This window comes from Perca fluviatilis, chromosome 6, assembly GCF_010015445.1.
Source record: "Perca fluviatilis chromosome 6, GENO_Pfluv_1.0, whole genome shotgun sequence".
In the NCBI taxonomy this organism is placed as follows: domain Eukaryota; kingdom Metazoa; phylum Chordata; class Actinopteri; order Perciformes; family Percidae; genus Perca; species Perca fluviatilis.
Window position 1 is genome coordinate 32029818 of NC_053117.1, and position 21083 is coordinate 32050900.

The window sequence follows — 21083 nt, forward strand, 5'->3', positions numbered from 1 at the left end:
ACTGCTTTACCCTCTGGTGGGGGTTCATGGTTAGCTGGTTCAGTGTACAGGTGATATATGTTGCTCAAGGATACCACAGAGGGGGCGCCTTGGTAGCTTACCTGGTTGAGCCCATGTACAGAGTCTCAGTCACTTGTCACTGCAGCCAATTTTCTGCAGAACACATCGTTATAGGACTTATTCTTATAGTGGAGTGTTTTAGATTGTTCTGGTGGTACATGAATATTTCCTCTCAGCAGGCACCTGCTGCAATCAAACCAGATCACTCCACAACTACCTGCTGCCATGCTGAATTTGTTTGCAGGTAGGAGGTGTTTTTAACAGCACGTGTCCACGTTTGTGTGAAGCCTCCAATATTCATAAATGTTATTGATATTTAAAAAGCGTTGGGCTTAAACCATTTGCCTTCTTTTAAGTCGATGGAGACATTTAGGCGAATGTATTCCACCCAAAGTTTTACTCACATCTCTGCTGCTCCAGCCGGAGGTGCCCCCGAGCCCCGAATTTCTGTAATAATATTCAAACGCTCTCACTGAACCTTTTTTTTTTTGATGTCATGGCATTTCTACCTGAGAGAGCCCTAACATGGGGAAAGAGGTAGGGAAGTCGATGATGTGCAGTCAGTAATGAGGCAGACTACAGTTCATATTATTGCAAACCTAACCTGATTTTACATGCATCCATTGCCTTCTGGAGCTTTTCAGTCAGCTGAGAGAGGAACTCTGCTGCTCTCAAACAAACGGTTCATGTGAAAAGTATTTGTTGGAATATTTTAAGACTCACAGTCAGATACATAAGAAATATAGCTGAAGACAAAATTAAAGAAATAATGAAACAAAAGCAACTTATTTGAAACAAAACTGTAATTTCTTCCAAAATCAAAAGTAGTTTCAGTTAATATATCAATGTATAACTGTATGATTTTAATAGAGATTCCTGTTTATTTCATGGAGTAATTGTATTGCCTTAGTATTACCAGTATTCGCTCCTCTTTTCCTTATCAGTTTGGGTTGTGGAAGTTGAGTGCTTCTCCTTGTTCTCCTGTCCCACCATGTGTTCAGATGAGGAAGGGTAGGCATTATAATTATTATTGCTAGTACTATCAGTATTAACAGGAACTAGGGTTGGGACCCTACCCAGGGGTCTCAAGAATATTACAGAAATAAGAAAAAATGACCTGTTACACAAAAAAGTTTAATTTATTTAGAATTTAATTTAATTGTTGCTTTTTACTGACTGCATTCCGTGCACTTCCCTTGCACATTTGCACTCTTGTGCATGTGTACTTGGTATGAATCTCAATTTCCATGCTCTAGCTCTGTGATTTATTGTGTTGATGTGTCCTTGATGTTGTATTTTTGTATTCTGTTTTTATGTGAACCATGGCTGCAAAAGAAATGTAATAACGATAACCTAATTTTTCTGGTGAAATATTGAATACTTTCCCCTTTTCAGGCCTCTAAAAATCCATCAAATGAAATAATCTGAGAAATAAAAACCATTCTTTGGCTGAACTGCTCACGACTAGTCTCTAAACTGAGGCAATAATCTGCGCTCGATGAGAGGTAGACCAAGGTAGACTGAGTTTAAGGGGTCACAACGAGCCCAAAAAAAAAGAGGCAATAAACGTACCTGAGGTTCAAACGAACGGCTGTTAGAGTAGGAGTGTGGTATTTGTACTGGTGCTAGTTTTAGTTTTGGATTTAATGAATGACTTTAGGTTTCAGTACCTTTTCTCTATTCCTCTTCAATAATGTCAGGACATTTTTTATTATGGTATTGTTCCCCCTGCCCTCTGACCCAACCATTCTTGTTCTCAGTTCATGAATTGGAAGTTAAAGTGCTCATATTATGCTCATTTTCAGTTTCATAATTGTATTTAAAGGTTGTACCAGAATATGTTTATGTGGTTTAATTTTCAGAAAACACCATATATTTGTTGTACTGCACATTGCTGCAGCTCCTCTTTTCACCCTGTGTGTTGAACTCTCTGTTTTAGCTACAGAGTGAGGAAGCTCACTTCTGTACCATCTTTGTTTGGAGTCGCACATGCACAGTAAGTACTGCTAGCTAGTCAGTTGCAGAGTATGAGGGCATGCCATGCTAGCAGCTAGGCGAGCATTATAACGTGTTACAAAGTGACGCACGTTCGTCACGGAAGTAAAGGCTGGACTACAACAGAGCTGTTTGGAGCAGTTTGTGAACAGTGTTTTCTGTTGGAGATGGCAAGTCCCTTTGGGGTGGACTTTGGGCTTTTTCACTTTATAAACCTATAAAGTGCACAAAAAAGATATATAACATATATATATATATATAAACACGCATGGTGAAAATTTGACAATTGAAATTTCATATTTTACAGATCAAATCAGATTTCCTTATCCATAACATTGAAATATTCAAAACAGAAAAGATATTTTATTTAGTTTAGCTTATTTGTTTGCGCTTTGAAAATGGTCAAATATAAACAGACAGACAGCCTAGTTAAACTACATCTTATCTGATCTTAAATATTGTTTTACTTTTCACCACTGCTTATTATGCTATATTTGGGTTATAATAAAGTTACCGGCATTAATGTTATGTCTCATCCTGTCCTGGGATCAGGTTAGGGGAGATGGGGCTCTCCCCCTCCTTCCCTGTCCCTCCTTGTGTTTGAGGCTCGAGGACAGGGCGGAGTGACGTCACTCAGGGTTGGTCTTCGCCGTTTATTAGCCAGGGGAGCCAAGTGCCAGGTTGCAAGAGCTTCACACTGCAGCTCTGTCCGGCCAGCGGCAGAGGGGATGTCCTACTAACTTCCACCAACAAAAAAAAACCAAAAACTTTCTAGAAACTTTCAGTCCAACAGAAAAAATACACTGACTGACTGACAAAGTGTCGCAACTCGCCTCACTCCTGCGTTAATGAAACTTTTAGAAGTGTTTTTATTCTTATGAACTAAAACAGAGGCTGCACATCCACTTTGATAACTGTTGAATGAGCCGCAATTGCGTAGAGAGTTTTCTTCCGATTTTTGGTCCTTATTTTAATTTGACGGTGCGATAAAGTTATTTCTTTATCACTAAAAGACTCGTGATGGCTGTCCTGTCACTAGCGTTACTACTCCTAGGATTTGCGTTGACTTCAGCTGACAAGGTAAGTGTCTGCACCGCTTCACATTTGGCTCTCCAACGGTTGCTGAACTCTTTTGCTTCTCCCGTTAATATGAAATTAAAGCAGCTGTAGCCCACACAGGTTTTTAAAACGTTCTCCAATCTTTTAAATGTGGCTGTATGAATGCGCACACTGCTTGCACTGTGAAGTCCATATTGACACTGCACACGCATGACTTTAGCCTGTTATATAAGACGTGTAAAATAGAGGCATTTTTGTTTTTACAAGCACCTTATGTGGCTGTTGGACATCTCACACTGTCAAATTATGATTTCCTTCTTGCTTTTACCGCATTTAACGAGTTTTTTCCCACCCCTCTCCCTCTTACAGGCTGGTGAAGTAGATAGAGAGGGTAAGTCCTGTTTATTTTCTCTTCATCTTGTTCATAGTTAGATGTAAGTTGTGAGAAAGCAGAAGGGAAACTCAGCAGAACAACCTTGGTGCACTGAGATCAAAGTGGAAGGGGAGTTTGTGTGTGAGGAGCTCTGTGATACACTCTCCCTCCTCCTCTTATACCCTCTGCTACCACCCCACCATTCCCCCTAAACACACACACACACACACACACACACACACACACACACACACACACACACACACACACACACACACACACACACACACACACATATATTACATGAGCAAACTGCTTCAAGGGCTTTGTTATACAGGAAAGAAAATTCCACTTCTAAATCCTGCACATCTGTTATCCATTCTGTGGTTAAGAAACAAGTGAGCTGCAACAGCGTCCACGTAGGATCCTTTTACACCCGCCGTTATCTTCTGAGCTCCTCAAGGGCCCTGGCACAGCGAGATGACAGCTGCCAGTTGGACTGTGATGGAGTTTTGCTTGTTAGTCTGCCACTGTCGGCTCTTCTTTTGCCCATTATCAGCCTAGTAAATCAGTTATTGCACCCATTTAATGTGGTTTCTCTTAAATGTTCAGCTCCGACTTTCCTTCTTTTACAAGTTCAAGTTCACTTCTACCAACACATTTTGTTCCCAAGTGGTTCAACTTGTCACATTCAACAATCTCTTGGATATTAAACAAAATTCACATCATGAACAATCTGCTGTTCTTCACACTAAACGGAATGAGTTTGTGATTAAGATTTTAACATTATATTGGCATATTTATCACAAGAATTTATGTACAGTATATGGCTTAGCAGACAACTTTCGGGTCTTTATGGAAGTTGCAGTGTACCATCAGCTACTGTATAATACTCTCTCATCTGTTACTGTCATGTCACCTTGACTGCGCACGTTTTTTTTTTTTTTTTTTTATCAACTTCATGGCGAAAGATTTCCCTTTTATTTCAGTCACAGTACAGCGCTAACATTTACAATGTGATTCTTTTGGGTCTCATAATACAAATACTGATGCTGTATTTGTTCTCCACAAAGTTCTTTTTCCTCATTTTTGTGAGCCAAACCTTCCCACAAATGGAGAAGAACATGAAGCAGGGGCGTTGATTATGCTAATGATCACATCTTATGAACGAGCACCTCCTCATGAACATGTGGCATTCATCAGGTTGAAACAAGTGGTTTGAAGAGAGTTTCGTGAATCCGACTTGGAACATGTACGTGTAAACTAAACGGAAAAAAGTAAGAGAAGTTTGGGATAAGTATACAAAAATACTCCTGCATGAGTTAAGTTTAAGTTTACTCGTTAAGTTGCCCCTTTTTGTCATATTCCTAATTGCAAACCTGAAGGACTGAGTATTCTTCCCACAAAGTGCTTGTCGGATCGTCTAACAGAACTGAAACCTGCATCAGGCTATCCAGTTAATCTCGACCATTTCATGTAGCGATTGTGCAATCTAGTTAATCCGTACTTCTGTACTACATTGAGTTATACTCAGTGTAAAAACTCTCAATGATGTGGCTTTTTCATGTTTCATATTTGAATTATGAATGATTTGTTTTAATTGTCATTAAATGGTATGTTATTGACCTCTGTAACCATGGACGTCAATGGAGAAAGTGAAAAAGTTTCCAATGAAACTTTTCTACTTTCCAGCCTTGCCTTTATACTTTGACTCAATGCATCACTTTGAATAGAGACAAAGAGAGGTACTCTAAAGATGCATTGAAGTGCATTACCTTTTAGAATAATAGAATAAGTGGACCAGAAATTGGTTCTGGTCTTGCTGAGTTCACTGATCGTGTTTCATCCTTCAATTCAATTCATAACAAGAGTTATCTCAAGACACTTACTGATAGAGTATGTCTAGACCACACTGTAATTTAAAAAGACCCAACAGTTTCCCATGAGGAAGCATTTGGTGCGACAGTGTTGAGGAAAAACTTCCTATTAGGCAGAAACCTCGAGATCCATCACTCATAGTTGTGGCCGATTGATTGAGCTTCACATTTAAAATGTGACCTTGTACACCTCCAACATTTGGGTTTTTCAGTTCGAAAGTCGTATTTTAACAGCGAAAGAGACCATTTGCACTCTTTGCACTCTCTTTTTTACAAAATAATGGATTCTAATTCATCATTCAATATTTTCACTTCAGTAAATCTTACATATTCACTGAAGAGAAAATCTCCCAATTGGTGCTGCATACCGAAGCGTTTAGGGTCTATTCAAAGTAAGTGTTCCTTAAAATGTCAGGCTCTCTTTTGAGGTTTTATGCCCTTAACACTTAAAACAACAGCACTGCAAATGAAAGAAAATTCTCTTTTTAATTTCAACGAGCTGGCCTAAACCTTTTTATAGATCATTTGGTCGTAAAATATTTTAATGAACTGAGAGGTTCCAGACTAGTCTGGCAATGCCAGGCTAGTTTTGGGGTGTTAAAATCCCCAAAGTGTGGCTTGGTGCTATAGTAATCACTCCTTCAGCAGGTACTTTATCAGAAATACAAGTGCAGCTGCTGTATCAGTTTTAGAAAAACCAAACAAACTTGCTTTGTTTTAGTAAAGAGGTTGGAGAGAAATAACGACAATCTGATTTAATCCTGCGCTACTACAAAAGTAGTAGTTAAAAATGATCCATAGCAATGACTGTTGTCTTGTTTTGTAGATGCTTTTTTGATGAATCCCTCAAACTAAGTCCAGCGTGGCAATAGCAGACTCAGCCACTACCAGTAAAAACTAGAGAGATTATTACTGTGTAAATGGATTCAATGGCTATTGTTTAATTTTATGAAAGTCTTAAGGATTATAACAAATAAACTGAACTCTTACTTTGATATGATTTGAATCCAAATCCAAATGCACCTGCGTTGTAGGTCTGAAAAAATTATAGTAGAATGTACAGAAATGGGCTTTTTTTTTCCTGTTCTCAGGAGAAGAAATGGCTCTTGAGACCTGGGCCTTAAGCGAAACCCTACTATTCAAATACTCATGAACAGAACTAATTCTTGGCTCCTCTTTGACGTATGGCTCTATAACCTTTACATCATTTAAAGATTTGTCACAACAGTGTTACTGCAAAAATAGCAAACCGCTGGGAAATATACATGACTCTGTCTAAACTTACATCAGCCTTCCACATGTTGCACAAGATTTTTACATATCAGTATCAAACGACTAACACGGTGTCATTCATGTTTGCAGAGAGAGTAAAGCTATAGCGTGATGTAACTGGGAGGTATTTGCCGTATAAAACAGGCCCTTGATATTTATGCATGTTCAAAACCGGACACGTGCCCGCAGTTCGCTTCGGTTGAGGAGATATAACGAAGATGCTCTATGTCTGCTTATCTCTGTTAACTTTACAAAGCCAGTGTGATAAAGCTGCTGCCATCCCTCACATCTTAATGTGTGTCATTTTATCAGTATTATCATCGGATTGGCATGTTCTTTTCTCAAAGGCTACTCAAATGCATGTTTTTTTTGTCCAGAACGAGCACACTATGATTTGTAGAGTATGCCGTTTCCTCAGACTTGTAATTTGAGTTTCACCATTGACACCTGTTTGAATGTCTTTTAGTCAAAACCTAAAAGATAATTACAAGGTTTCAATATTCATTCTACATTTTTTTCCAACCAAAACCAAACCAAAGATTTTAGAATGTGTCTGCCATTGCACACATTTGGAAAAGCAAACCAAGCCTGGGTGGAAATTTCCTTTTTAAGAGAGTTTTTTTCAAGGCCCACAGATTTCCTTGTACAATTGAGTTGACCACAAATTATCCAGTGAACAAGAGCCTGAGGGTTAATGAGGCATTATGCCAAGATGATATTGAATACCATCCAGTACAGGATGCATCTTTTTTTGTGAGCTAGGTATTTACTTTGGAAATGTAAAAGGCAGTAACTGCTAATCAAGAACGTCTGGAAGGACAGTTTTTCTTCTCTAGGCTCTCTAAATGAAATGCTTCAGTTCAACCTGTAGTTGCATTGCCAGATCTAAAGCTTAAAGGTCCCATGTAGAGCTGGGCAATATATCGATATTATATCGATATCGTGATATGAGAGTAGATATCGTCTTAGATTTTGGATATCGTAGTATCGTAATATGGCATAAGTGTTGTCTTTTCCTGGTTTTAAAGGCTGCATTACAGTAAAGTGTTGTCATTTTCTGAACTTACCAGACTGTTGTAACTGTTCTATTATTTGCCTTTACCCACTTAGTCATTATATCCACATTACTGATGATTATTTATCAAAAATCTCATTGTGTAACTATTTTGTGAAAGCACCAATATTCAACACTACAATATCGTTGCGGTATTGATATCGAGGTATTTTGTGGAATGAAAATTTATATTTATGTATTCCTCTGTGTCACTTTCTATGTATAAAAATAGACTTAGAAATGCCCTGTTGTCTAAACCATGTGATTTTGGAAAAGAAGATAACTGTTGTTTTTACTGTAAACATGGCAATAATTTCTGTTTCTCTATACATGTATTTATTTTTATTACATTTTTATGAACTTTTTGCACACTAACACTTGAAATGTAATTTTTATTTTGTACGTCTACATTAGTGTATGTCCTTTGGTTGTGGTTTTTATATAAGCCGTTACAGGTTTCTACCACACCGTCACATGTATTTTTGTATTTCTTCAATGTAATTTTTATGTTCTATAAAACAAATAAACTGAACTAAACTAAACTAATTCTGATTCTGAAAACTTGTTATGGGTATTTTTTTGTTTCTTAAAATAAATTATTATATAATAAATTATTGGTTACAGGCTGCAACGATGGTTTAAAGCACAACCCTGTAGGGCTCTGCTGCATGGAGCCAAGGAGTTCAGAACATTATATCCTCAACACATGAACATTTGGAATGATAAAGAGACTTATTTATTTTACGCACATGCAATAGCGTGTTGTTACTTCTACTTCCTGGTGCCTTGAAAAAAAAAACAAGATGTCATTGTTATTGTGTTGTTTTACAGACCAGCTGAGAAGCCGTCTGAGGGAATATGGCCTGGTCACTCCCTTCAGCACCGACTCACATGGACACTACCTGTCACACCTGCTCTCTGCCACGCACAAGCAGCGCGTCAAGAGGGAGGTGTTTTCTTCTGGTGAAGCTGAACAGACACTTTTCTTCAACATCTCCGCCTTCGGGAAGGAGTTCCACCTCCGTCTGCGCCCTAATAACAGACTGGTGGCGCCTGGTGCGATGGTGGAGTGGCACGATGAGATCCAAAACTTCGGGAACGTCAGCGCCGGTGACGATGCCAGTACGGGCGCCAACCAGACCGAAGCCACCAGCAGGGCAGAGAGGATACTGCACCGTGAGCTGCTAAAGACAGACTGCACCTTCATCGGCGACATCTCAGACGTTCCCGGGGCCTCGGTTGCCATTAACAACTGTGACGGACTGGTAAGTCCTCCTTAGCCACAAAGCTTCTTTACTCTCCTACCCCCTCAAACCATGTCTTTTCATTACAAAAGTCCCATGACCTTATCAACTATACACTAATGGATTTTAGATGTCCATAACTCCTGAGTTTAGCCTTTCTTTACGTCAGCACTCTGCATTTTTACAGCACATTGTTCTTGGAGATATTCTGCAGGCAGGCAGACGGAATAGCTTTTTGTACAGATGTTTGTCACGGGTGAGTGGCCATCCTTTGCACCCACAAACTCAATGGATTTCCCCCCCAACCTCTTCCCAACATAAAACACAAGTTCCCTTTGTGCGCCACAAAAGTCTGCGGTCCTATCCTCCCCATCGCCCCTAATAAAACACTTGAATGGTAATTGGGAAATGACCTGGGCCAAAATCTCTTAGAGTAGGCCAACGAAACATCTCTGCATTCATGGAAAAGTCTCAGTTAGCCCAAAGACCTTCAAATGAAGTTCTCTGCTGAAATGCTGCAAACCTTTTAAAAGCAACTCAGCGGATGTACTGCAACTCATGACTCCTGATAGGCATTCACAATCTGTTAAAAGATAAAGCCAGTGCTAGTTTATCTTTATTATTAATTGGATGAAACTGAACCATAAATTAATTCACCCTATTGTATAAGTGCTGTTTATTCTATAAGATGGTGTGTGCTGCAAAAAAGTCAGGAATTAGTTATAAAAAAGTTAAATCGTCCACCCTCATGTCATCTTTTTGGTGAATTTGTGCATCACCAAAACACAACAATATGGCTTTTTTATGTATTTTTAGCCACACTAGTGGTGGGGCTCTAGAAAGGACGGGCGTGACGCTTTGAAAGGGCATGCCACCTGACAACGCTGCAATACTGGGAACCATGCATTATAAACCAGCATTTTGTGTTACATGGTTTTTTGTGAGAATTTACACAATAACGTTGTGAGAGAAAAACATACTGGAAACTAGAGCTGGGCAATATATCGATATTATATCTATCGTGATATGAGAGTAGATATTGTCTTAGATTTTGGATATTCTAGTATCGTAATATGGCATAAGTGTTGTCTTTTCCTGGTTTTAAAGGCTGCATTACAGTAGAGTGATGTAACTGTTCTTTTATTTGCCTTTACCCACTTCATTATATCCACATTACTGATGATTATTTATCAAAAATCTCACTGTGTAAATATTTTGTGAAAGCACCAATAGTCAACACTACAATATTGTTACGGTATTGATATCGAGGTATTTGGTCAAAAATATCGTGATAACGATACGTTTATATTCATGAAAACAGCAAAATTTCAAAGTGGCTTGTTTGGTGCATATTTTTCCATGTAGCTCTCAGTCTCGGCCCTCCATCGCCAGCAGATGGGTCTGACCCATACGCGGAGTTTGCTGGTGGCTGAAACGGGTAATTGCATTGTTTAAAAAATGAGTGGAATAATTACGTCTGGCATGACCAGATATTTTATAAATATTTTAAATAACACAAAACAACTAAATGGTGGTAGGTAATCTGATTTCATATACTGCTTTCGTAAAAAAAATATTACCTGGCTGATGATGGGAGCGGCAGGACGCAAAAAACAAAAATTACTGTTGCACTAGTCTGGACATCTTGCCATGCCAACGTTGCAATAAAGGTTTCCTAAATGCCATGTATATAAATGTGATGTCAGCTTACTAATTGATTGTGGGTTTTGTGTAGATTTGGACTTTTATACGTTTATTCCACTTTGTTTAAATGGCGAAGTGGAGAGGCCTCGTTCACCTGTTTGGAGCTGGCTGGTGAATGTGACGCGCGTAGGCCTTGCTGGATACACCGTGACTCTTTTTGTGGATCTACTGATCGCTGTGGATTCTTAATGATTTATGGTGTGATTGCGCTTCGTTTCTGCGTTTGGAGAGGCATCTCAACAGACTGTAGGTCAAACACTGATTGTTCACTGTTACATTTTAGCTGAATTTAAGTGTTGGGGCATTCCGCCAGAATCTGTCTATTGCGTTCCAAGACAGCTGTGCCGGATTTCATAAGGGTGAATTGTTAAATTGTTACAATGTAATTTAAAATCTGCTTTAAAAATAAACAGATATGTTTATTTAGCATGTTTGTTTTGTCTATATGTGCACGTGCTGTGTTCCCCAAGTGGTAGGCCAAGTCTCAGCTGCTACAATGAGGTTTTTTTTTTTTTTTTGCCCCCTTGGCTCCAATGTCAAACTCCGCCTATGCCTCTAGAGGGCACTAGCAAAGATTCTAGAGCGAATGTGATTTCTGGCGCCAATATCTACTCTTCAAATATCCTTTCGGTCCCAGTGATTTGAAATTGTGCAAGGTATTTGAGAAAGAAGGAGTGCGCTCGTCTGAGAAATGGAGTTTTGGATAATTTTCAGCTTCGGCAGATTTACCTATGCTAAAATATACAAAGACTGAGGAAGCCTAGTGACGAGTCCATAGCAACCAGTTCATGTGTTTAATTTGTTATTACCCAGTGTGCTTTGTTGAATTGGTCTCACGGTTTTATTGTTTTATTTCATGTGAATACTAGTTTACTAGAGGAATAACTTGAAGCAATGCAGTAATGCAGAAAGTGTGCATTTAGTTTCCATTGTTATTGTGTTTCCACAACAATGTTAGTGAGTAAATCTACTGAAATGGCCACCATAACAGTGGAGTGCGATGTGTAAGATGAGAAAGAAGAGGTTAAGTCATGTATTGCATGGCTGTAAAAAACCAAAGGGCATCCGTACATCTTTGCCTAAGTGCAAACCAGTACAGAAGGCATCAATAAATTGTTGGGGAGGGTCATGTCTCTTTTCCCAATCATTTTGGAGGGTCATAGAAAATGCTGGTGAAGGGATGGTCAAGTCTATTTTGACTAAAGATCCCAAAACTCCTCCGGTGGCCACTTAAATAAATAACGAACAGTCCCTTATTATTGTCATTTTGAGCATGTTAGCATGCTGATATTAGCATTTTGCTTAAAGCCCCACTAACAGAGCCAGAAACATAGCTGTAAACACTTTGTGCTGCTTTGGATGAGGGTTACATACAGTACAATACTTATTATAATATATTCATTGTTAGTTTTAGGGTCTTCAAGGGAATTTTCGATTATCAGAGAAAGTAACACCAGTTTTATTCTTTTAATGACATGTCCTCACTGCTTTTCGTCTGAATGTACCTTGTTGTGCCATGCCATTTAATCTGTTTGACTACACACTACTAGAAAATACGATTGCACTGGTGCTGCTTTTGTGAAGGTATTAATGCTCACACCTGGCTGCAACATCAAGTGCAGCCTTCATTGCTGCATATCAAAAGGCAGCACATGAAAACTGTTCCTTCAGGACAAGAGTGACACGTGGCTCTTATGATAGTGAGAGCCTCTGGGACTTAAACTTAAATCATTGTGAAACATGAATGCAAAGCCTGGTGAGCTGCATTTTCTTAGATATGTGTGTGTATCCTCATGGTTTGATTCTCAGAGGATGGCTCCAAGGTGCTCAGCAGGGATTCACTTTATTCTCTCTACATTACAACACTTGTAACAGAGCAGCACACGTAGAGGCAGATTCCACTGGCAGGCATTGGAGTGTGAGGTTTTGACAGTGTTGCTGGCCAGCAAAAAACTGACGTGAGTGTGTGAGACTGACCTGCGGGGTTTTTTTTAAGGTGGTGGGAAGAGGTTTCCATGAGAAATGGGCTAACTTCCCTGGAAAATTTCAACAGGTTGATTTACAATAAGAAAGCTGACAAGTGTTGTTCTGCATGAAACTTGAGTCAACCATCATATGATGTCAGACAAACAACATACACTATTTCTTCCCAGATGAAAGCTAAAATCTTACGGTAAATAGACAAGAATTAAAAGCTCCTGAGCATCGAGGAAATCAATTTTTTATACAGCTACAAACTCTCTTTGCAAATAACAATAATGATGAAACATCAAAACAGAAGTTATAAAGTGCTTTTACACATACAAGGCAATCATAAATAGACATAGATACACAGTATGCCATTCCCAGCTACGAGCTATACAGTAAATGCACCTTCAAAGCCTGTATTTAACATTAAAATTAGTTTTTAAAGCTTAGAAAGACGTTGCAAATTTGAGGAAGCTCTTTACATTATTTAAATTCAGATCCACTCTCGTTGCCAAATTAGATCATGAAATGACAAGATGACACGTTTCTGCTGCCGCAATCTAAAACTAGATATATAAACTAGATCAGAAACACTTCTTCAAACCCACCAGAAATCTACCAATAGCCTTTTTTGTTTAAGGCCCAGACACACCGACCAGACAGCCGACCCTCAGCAGAAAAGGCAGTTGGACTGATCAGTCTCCCCGAGTTGGTCAAAAAATTGCCTCGGAACACACCAAAGCGACACGATGTAATACATCTCCATAACAGCAGGTGGCACTAATCTGAATTGTCGCCAAAAAATGAAAACCGGCAGCTGATTGGACGAACGCGTCACGTGGGTCTGGTTTCTCCGGAAATTCAAAGACAGACTGTCATGGCGGCTTGTTCAGAATACAATCTCATTATTGTACTTGTACAAATAGTTCACCGAAACGTGTTTCTGAAAAAATTTTAAGCGAGAAATAGGCCGTGCAGTGTCTGAATCTGTCTTCATTTCAGATCGACAAAGGTCAGTTTAAAAGATTTTCGTCAGATTTTGAGAGACTCTAGTCACGCTCATTCTGCTCCCCGTTTCCGGGTTAGCACTCTACCAATCAGATGGGTCATTTGAGTCCGACTGCCAGCAGTGCCCGCCCCGCCGATTATACATGTCAAATCGGGCAAAATGAAGGCCGACGGCCCCTCGGACGGACAACGGCACGGAACACACCGAACAGACTCGAGTCACTGACCTCGCCAGACGGTCTGAATGTGTGGAGTGAGGCTCCAAGAAAGTGGCAGAGGAACTCAAATGATAAATTAGACTTTTCCTCTCTTTAAAGATCACATTGAACAGACTCTTTGGACTTCCTGGTAATCAGTTATTCTTCGGTGGTAATTTCATGCTGCACGAGAACGAAAGACCAAAAAGTCCAACCAAAAAAATCATCACTAGTTTTTGTTGGGTTTCAATTACTTATCTGCTGGTCATTTACTCAATAGAATAATCGTTTGGTCTGAAATGTCACATACTGATGAAAAAATACCCTTCACAGTTTCTCAGTCCGAGTTGACCTCTTCATATTTCTTCTTTAGTCTGAAACCAAAATTTACCACTAAGAAAAACAGCAAATGTTGTAGAAGAAGCAATTTTTGCTTTAAAAAAGTGACAGATAATTTAATTGTTTAGCAAAGCGTTTTTTTAAACTGTGAATCAACTAATCAAATAATCAAGTTTAGCACACACTTCTGGGCCTTGTAAAAAGGCATTTTCTATGGGCCCCTCCCCGCATCCACAGCTATTCATTCTAGCATATTTGTGGGCCCTCTTCACATGAGGGCCCTGGGTACTCAGTCCCCTTTTTCCCCCCAGTCCGACGCCCCTAAGTGCACAGCTTACAAACACTGATACAAGACATTTTTATCCATTTTCAACAAATCTAGAGAGCAGTTGTTAACCATTAGTGATTTAAGATGTCTTTACAACGCTTGGGAAATCTTCGCAAATCTTAGGATGCACATTGCAGTTTCTAAGGTGTCCACTGCCTGGAACAGAGCTGTTGAAGTCAAGCAAGTTTTTTTCTAGTCTATCAATGCTTAGTATGAAAATTATAAATGGGGCATTTAACGTCCAGTTGCGTATGATGTATCGAAGCATCTGTTTGTGCAACTGTGCAAAAAGCCTCATGATGAGTTTCTGTCTGTTAGGAACATAGGCTAGCATTTGTCAGTCACAGTAACAGTTTCGATTTTCTCTCTGTACTGGACCGTTTACTCCCCCTTAATGGTTTCATGATTGTTTCATTCAATAGAGTTTTATAGAAATGGGGTGGGGGAAAGCTCTGTAATTACGAAGAGCTTGGTAACCGTCAGCTCGGCCACGGATGGGACAATATGTTCACATAGTTTTTTTTAAAGATGTATTTTCATTTATTTACTGAGATCTTTCTGCTGTGTTAAAAGCAAAATATTGTTTCCTGTTTGTCTGTATTTGCAGCGCTGCAAACAATGCTTCATTATGCAGTAAAATTTGAATGTCAGATCCACTGACCGTGAAATGAAAGAACTTACAAAACACCAGTCTAACAACTTCATTCTTTCTAAAGTGAACAACAGCAGCGTCTCCTAATATAATCTCCTAAACACAGATAATGGCAGTCTGACCTTTAAGTCAGTCCTCTACACTGCAGGATTTGGCCATTTCCTTTGATTGCAGCAGGAGGAAGCAGTTCATCACTAGGGCAGATTCAGTCTCTCTAAGACATTTATAGTTGAATCTCGCAGGAGATTCAGGGCTGAGAGGGGCCACACAGGATGTGAGAGTTTTGCTTTGTAAATACTGTCGTGGCAGGATGTCACTTTGAAGACGCCAGAAGTCATCAAAGGTCTGTCGCTTTGCCCAGTGGAAGACTGATTTGAGAAGACTGCTGCAAACACTGTATGATATCATTATGTTTTTTTGGGGGGGAATAAATGCTCGAAAACTGACTAAAATCTGATTTAAAAAGTTGCAGCTTAAATACTTACCCTTACTCTGGCCAAGAGTAAGAGAGCCTTGTTTTACTTTAAACTGCAATGATCAGTTCTCTGTTACACAGGAAACAACTAATTTTGGATATAATGGGATATATAAATAAAGCACTGAAATAAACAGGAAACAACACATTTTGGATGTGTCGGGACATAAAAGCTGGGTAAAAATCAGTTTAAACTGACCTGCCTTGTTTGTGGGTGAAGATTAGTGAAAACCAAAAGACATATACTACTATAGGCTACTATCATATTACAGAAATGTATCAATGGATAGTTTGATTAACAAAAAACTGTCAAAAATGTAATGACACAAAAATCCAGATAAAGTCTGATTTTATTAAATACTATTGGCAGCTCAAGTACTCTGTAGTGTCTGTTGTCATATTTGCTACATGAAAAGAGCTCTGGTCATTTATTTCTTCCCATTCTATTACTGGAAGTATTTTCTGAGCTGTTGACATCACAAGAAGACTTCATTTATCATAAATTGTGATAAACAGAGCACTGTTACAGGAAACAAAACACGTTGGATATGGTGGGACATTCATTCTGGGTAATATTCACTTTCAAATTATCTGCCTTTCACAGTAATTGAGCTATGTTTGGTTGGGCTATTTGTCTGTGTGTGTGTGTGTGTGTGTGTGTGTGTGTGTGTGTGTGTGTGTGTGTGTGTGTGTGTGTGTGTGTTTGTGTGTGTGTGTGGTAGGTCTGTCTGTGTGTGTGGTATGTCTGTCTGCGGCCATATTTTGTCACCGTGACAGCTTCACAACCGTGCAAGATGTAGTCACCAAACGTGGTAGATGTGTAGTTGAGATCAAAATGAAGGCGAGTTCGAAGATGGGTTTGGTCTGAGCAAGGGTGCCGGAAGTAGGGCGGGTAGGAAACTACTGTTGGTCGCCTCAGACAGTCTTTGTTGTGATCATTTCATGTGTTGGGGCACATAGTCACCAGCTCATTTGTGCCTTTTCTCCCAATTTTTCTCTTCACTCTATTTCTGGAGGCTAATATGAGCTTTCATCTCAATAGGACATCATTAACTGTAAGTGCCATGATCAGTATTCTGTATACAGCAGGAAACAAAACCAATTTTCAATTTTTTGGGACATAAAATAGTGAATAATCAGTTTAACTGGCTTTGCCTTTTAAAGAAATTGGTTGTTTTTGGCCTACATTGTACTATAGCACTAAATAATTCTAAATATACTCTACTTTACTTTGCATCTTTACTGGTTGGTCTTCTTCCAATGCAGAACATGATCATCTTTTCTTCACACAGCCAAAATGCAAAGCAGGACTGCATAACTGGAGATCAAACACTCGTAAAACCAGTGGTTGCTGATGAAAAAGCATGTCGTTGAGGGCCAGTGGTCTTTGATCTCAAGTGGTAGCCTTAGCCCTTGCTAGGTGTGTATTTTACTGTTTCTTAATTATAGCCAGGCTGCTGTCTGGAAGTCTTTACTGCAAAAGGCAGGCAGGCAGGCAGCCTGACTGCTAAATGCTTATGAGGCAGATATGTCCTCTGCTATAGCAACAGCAGAAGCAGCAGTAGCAGTGTGGGGGGTGAGGTGAGGGTGATCTTTGCTGGCCTGTGTGGGAGACAGCCTTCATTTTTTATGCATGTCAGGGAAACCAGGGAGAGGGGTTTCATTGTAAAAGCGGATTTAACATGTAACCCCTCTCGTTTCTGCCTCTTTTAGTCACATGTGCTGATCAGAAACAAATCTTTCTGGGTCACAGCAGGGGGCACATTCAAATCTGTTGCAAAACTGAGTCTGTCTGCCCATTAGCCAATTTATGTCTCATGTTGTCTCATGGTTTCTGCTACAAAACTAGAATCATTTTTGGTCTCGTTACCAGAGTTAATGATTAGGGAGACTTTAAAGTACAAAGTTGAAAGTTGAAATGAAATGGTTTTAGTGATGTTTTCTTTAATTTTGTTCACTAGCTGGAATCCGGGTCCTATTAATTATCCTTTAACACTTAAAGAGATTTCCTGCTGATTTAAAGTCAGCTCTGTGTCATCTTTGTGTGGGCAGTGTGTTTAGACAGAGCTCCCCGTGGAGCAGAGCAACAAGGGTCTGTCGAGATCCACCGGATGACGTGAAACAGCTGATTTTAGCTTATTGCACATATATCGCTAGTTGCACTACAGAAAACTAGGTTTGGGGTCATTTAGACACAGTGTCAACATTTCATCGTCTGTCCACCAGAGAGCCCTAAAGTATGTCGCAGTATGTATCTTGGTAACAAATCTAAGGAATCTCTATCAAGTTTATTGTTTATGTTTTGAAAAATGACTATCAGCTGAAATATCTTTGTCAGTTTTTTTTTTTTAAACTCCAGTATCAGCCTAAAAAAATCCAGCATTGATCGGGTTTTAATTACAGATTCATATTCATGTAATATTTTCCGGTCGTGTTCTGAAAGCTTAGCTCTAATATTTATTAAATTACTTTCCGAAAGTTGCCAGATGCATAGGCATACATGTTCTTGCTAATGGCTTGAATTATCTCTGCATGGGAAGGCGGGATGCTGGTGTAAAGGTCTTATGGCTGGAACAAAAGTCTTGATGTCAGTGATTTTGCAGCAACAGCATACTGTCTTGTTTGTGAAACACTGCAGCCTTGTGTGGTTCAGAAACTCTTTGTGATGCTCTTTGATATTTGAAGGTTAATCTGTACACCTTAATGAAGATGGATAAGACTGATAAAGATCCCAAAATGTAAAATCCTGTACCCATCTTCTGGAACTTGCAAAGATCAAAGAGAAGACATACAAGCTGGTAAAATCTTTAAAACTTTTTCACTGCTTTTTGAAAATATGGGCTCCATGAAGGCATTTGCTTCCGTTTAGGGAATATAATGACAGTGTTTGATCCTTGAAACACACCTGGTCTGTTATGGAGTTTTTTTTGTGAAAGGGCAGTAGTTTTACAAGTACGGTACGTCCATCGTAAACAGTCGGAGGCAGCGACTCAGCTGAGGATGGTTGGTTTTGTTAGTCTTGTTTCTTTTTCAAGTGGAAGAAAAATTATAGAACAAGTCTTTAGAAAAAAAAGATTAAGGAAGGAATGTGACTGGCCTCGAGATGTCAGAAGTGGGTGTATACTGTATCATTCTCATCCTCCTCCTCCCACAACATGACTGCTAAGTTCATATCTGGCCTCTCCTCGTGTACACATGTGCTTACAGGGTTCCCTTGTCAGAGTTGATGGTTCACATACTGCAGATGTTTTATTGTGGAGCCCTGAAAGGCAAAGAGGGAAAATGTCTCATGTCTCATGTATTATTGGTCTTAAGGACTCTTATCTTTTTTCAATGAGCTGTGCAAAACAGGGAAGATGGTGGAGGAGTAGAAATTAATGATCTGTACGTGAGGAGTAACTCCCACAGCCTCACACTGTTAGAAATTACATTAACAGTAATGGAGCCCAGGTCTCTCTTTTCATTTTTCTCTCAGCTTTCAAGCAAATGTGTAAATGCATTAAGCCACCAGTAAGCTTGAGTTTAGTTTTATCACCTATGCAGGACTGGTGCTGATTTATAATTTTAGATTACTCTTAATATGTCCTTTTGGATGTAACACACAGCTGACACCAGTATTTACTCAACAGCGATGTTGAAATGAAACACTTGCACTTTGGAACTCATCTAACTTATTGTGTGTCTTGGAGTATTAAATGCATTAAGATGTGTCTAAAATACCATTTTAGTCATGTGCTTAGCTCTCTGTATGTTTTTAGCCAAGCGTTGTGTCTCTAGGAATTGCAATGGCGGTCTACCACATTGGTGCAGACTGAAATATCTCAACAACTATTTGGGCACTGCATGGCTGCAAAATAGCTTCTGGAAGGAACTTGTTTTGGTGGAATGTGTACGTTCAAAAGTTGTTTTAGTCGTGCGAGAAAAAATTCAGATTGGACAGATAGTCTAGTTGGTGTCTTAATTTACCCTGCAGAGATCTGAGGAGCAGTTAACCATAGTCAGTAAATTCCAACACAAAGAAAGCGGAAGGAAATGGACATTGGTGAAAAGACATGCATCCTGTGGAATACAGACATACAGTACATGTCCCCCTCAGGATGAATTGTAATAACTTTGGTGATCCTCTGACATTTCATCTAGCGTCACCATCCGGTTAAACGTATCCAAAGGACATTTCAATCAACCTCAACTGTACTTGGTGTTTAGTGCAAATTAGGGAATGTTAGCATGCTAACACGCTAAACTAAAATGGGGAACATAATACCTGCTAAACACAGGCCCCCAGGAAGTGTGCCGGACTTTGAAGCAAATTAAACATAATGGCCAAACAGCGTAATTACAACTCAAGGCCCGTAACGTGATGCCCTCTGGAACAGAAAGACTTTTCCCATAGTCATACCTGGCAAAAAAGACGACTGTAAATCAGCGGATACATTTTTTTTTGGAGAATCACAACCCCCGCAAAATTACTTGTTTAACTATCAGAATTGGATTTATTCGGTTCAATAACATTTGAAAAGTCTAGAAGAGCCGCAAAATTAAGTAACATAATCCCCATACAAGTTAGCAGAGTGCTTAACCAGAAGTAGCCAGCTCGGCCAACGGAGGTCTCTAGTGCGCCTGCTCTATGGGCCACACAGTGCGGAAGCTGTGCCGATCGTCTGCGCCTCGGACCAACTCTCAAAGGAATGAATGGGGTTCCGCCTTGAATGCTCTATCCAGTTGTTGAAACATCATCATGTTGGCTTTCTCATTTTGAGCATGTTAGCATGCTGACAGTGAGCTCAAAACCAAGGGGGTAAGCTTTGCTTCAGAACTCGAACCTCCTATGGCACCATTTTGATGCTACAAAATGATCACCTCCTGTTAGCATCCCAATGACTGCCATTCATTTTGACGTCACTTTGACAGTGAATAACTTTACATCTGAAGCCTTTAAAGACTCTATTTGTCCATTGTGTATTTTTAAAGAAACACAACAATGTGTAAAAGGCTCCATTACCTTGTATCTCACGTTATGGCTCCGTAGCAGACGTTTTTGGCTAACGATTGTGTTACATAGTAGAGGAATTACCGTGCAGTACAGGAGAAGCTCGCAGGCAGTTTCGACATGCATGAGCTGTTTAGGTTTAATTACTAATGTAAACTAGCATTTTAGTTAGCAATAATTAGCCTGTGCCTATGTTATCTCCTTACATATACCTACGCTCTCCATCTCTGCAAGATTTGGGAATGATTGAGATTTCGCTTGGCACAGCTACCAGAAGACTTACAACTTTCAGACAGGTTGCTCACGTCACATTTACTTCATCTCTCTCAGTTGGAGGCTGCGCAGTAACACTCAGAGCTCACCAGAAAAGTGCTTCTAATATCCTTCACTGGTCTCCGTCCAGAGCAATGGGATCTGTTGGTCCATTCTTATATACTGTCTATGCTAAAAACACCTCTTGTTATGTAATGCGTTCATGCTAATGTTTG

General features: G+C 39.6%; 1 protein-coding gene across 5 annotated transcripts in view; it reads left to right on the forward strand.

Moving 5' to 3' along the window:
* The first annotated feature begins 2758 nt into the window (after window positions 1-2758).
* adamts3 (ADAM metallopeptidase with thrombospondin type 1 motif, 3) overlaps window positions 2759-21083 on the forward strand; it is a 176959-nt gene continuing 158634 nt past the window's right edge. For 4 of the 5 annotated variants that reach the window (XM_039803991.1, XM_039803993.1, XM_039803992.1 and 1 more), the window contains exons 1-3: window positions 2759-3135; window positions 3484-3505; window positions 8522-8955. In XM_039803991.1, coding sequence (XP_039659925.1) covers window positions 3076-3135; window positions 3484-3505; window positions 8522-8955 — 516 coding nt within the window. In that variant the 5' untranslated portion in view covers window positions 2759-3075. The remainder of the gene's footprint in view (window positions 3136-3483; window positions 3506-8521; window positions 8956-21083) is intronic. The other variant, XM_039803994.1, reaches the window with a different exon arrangement.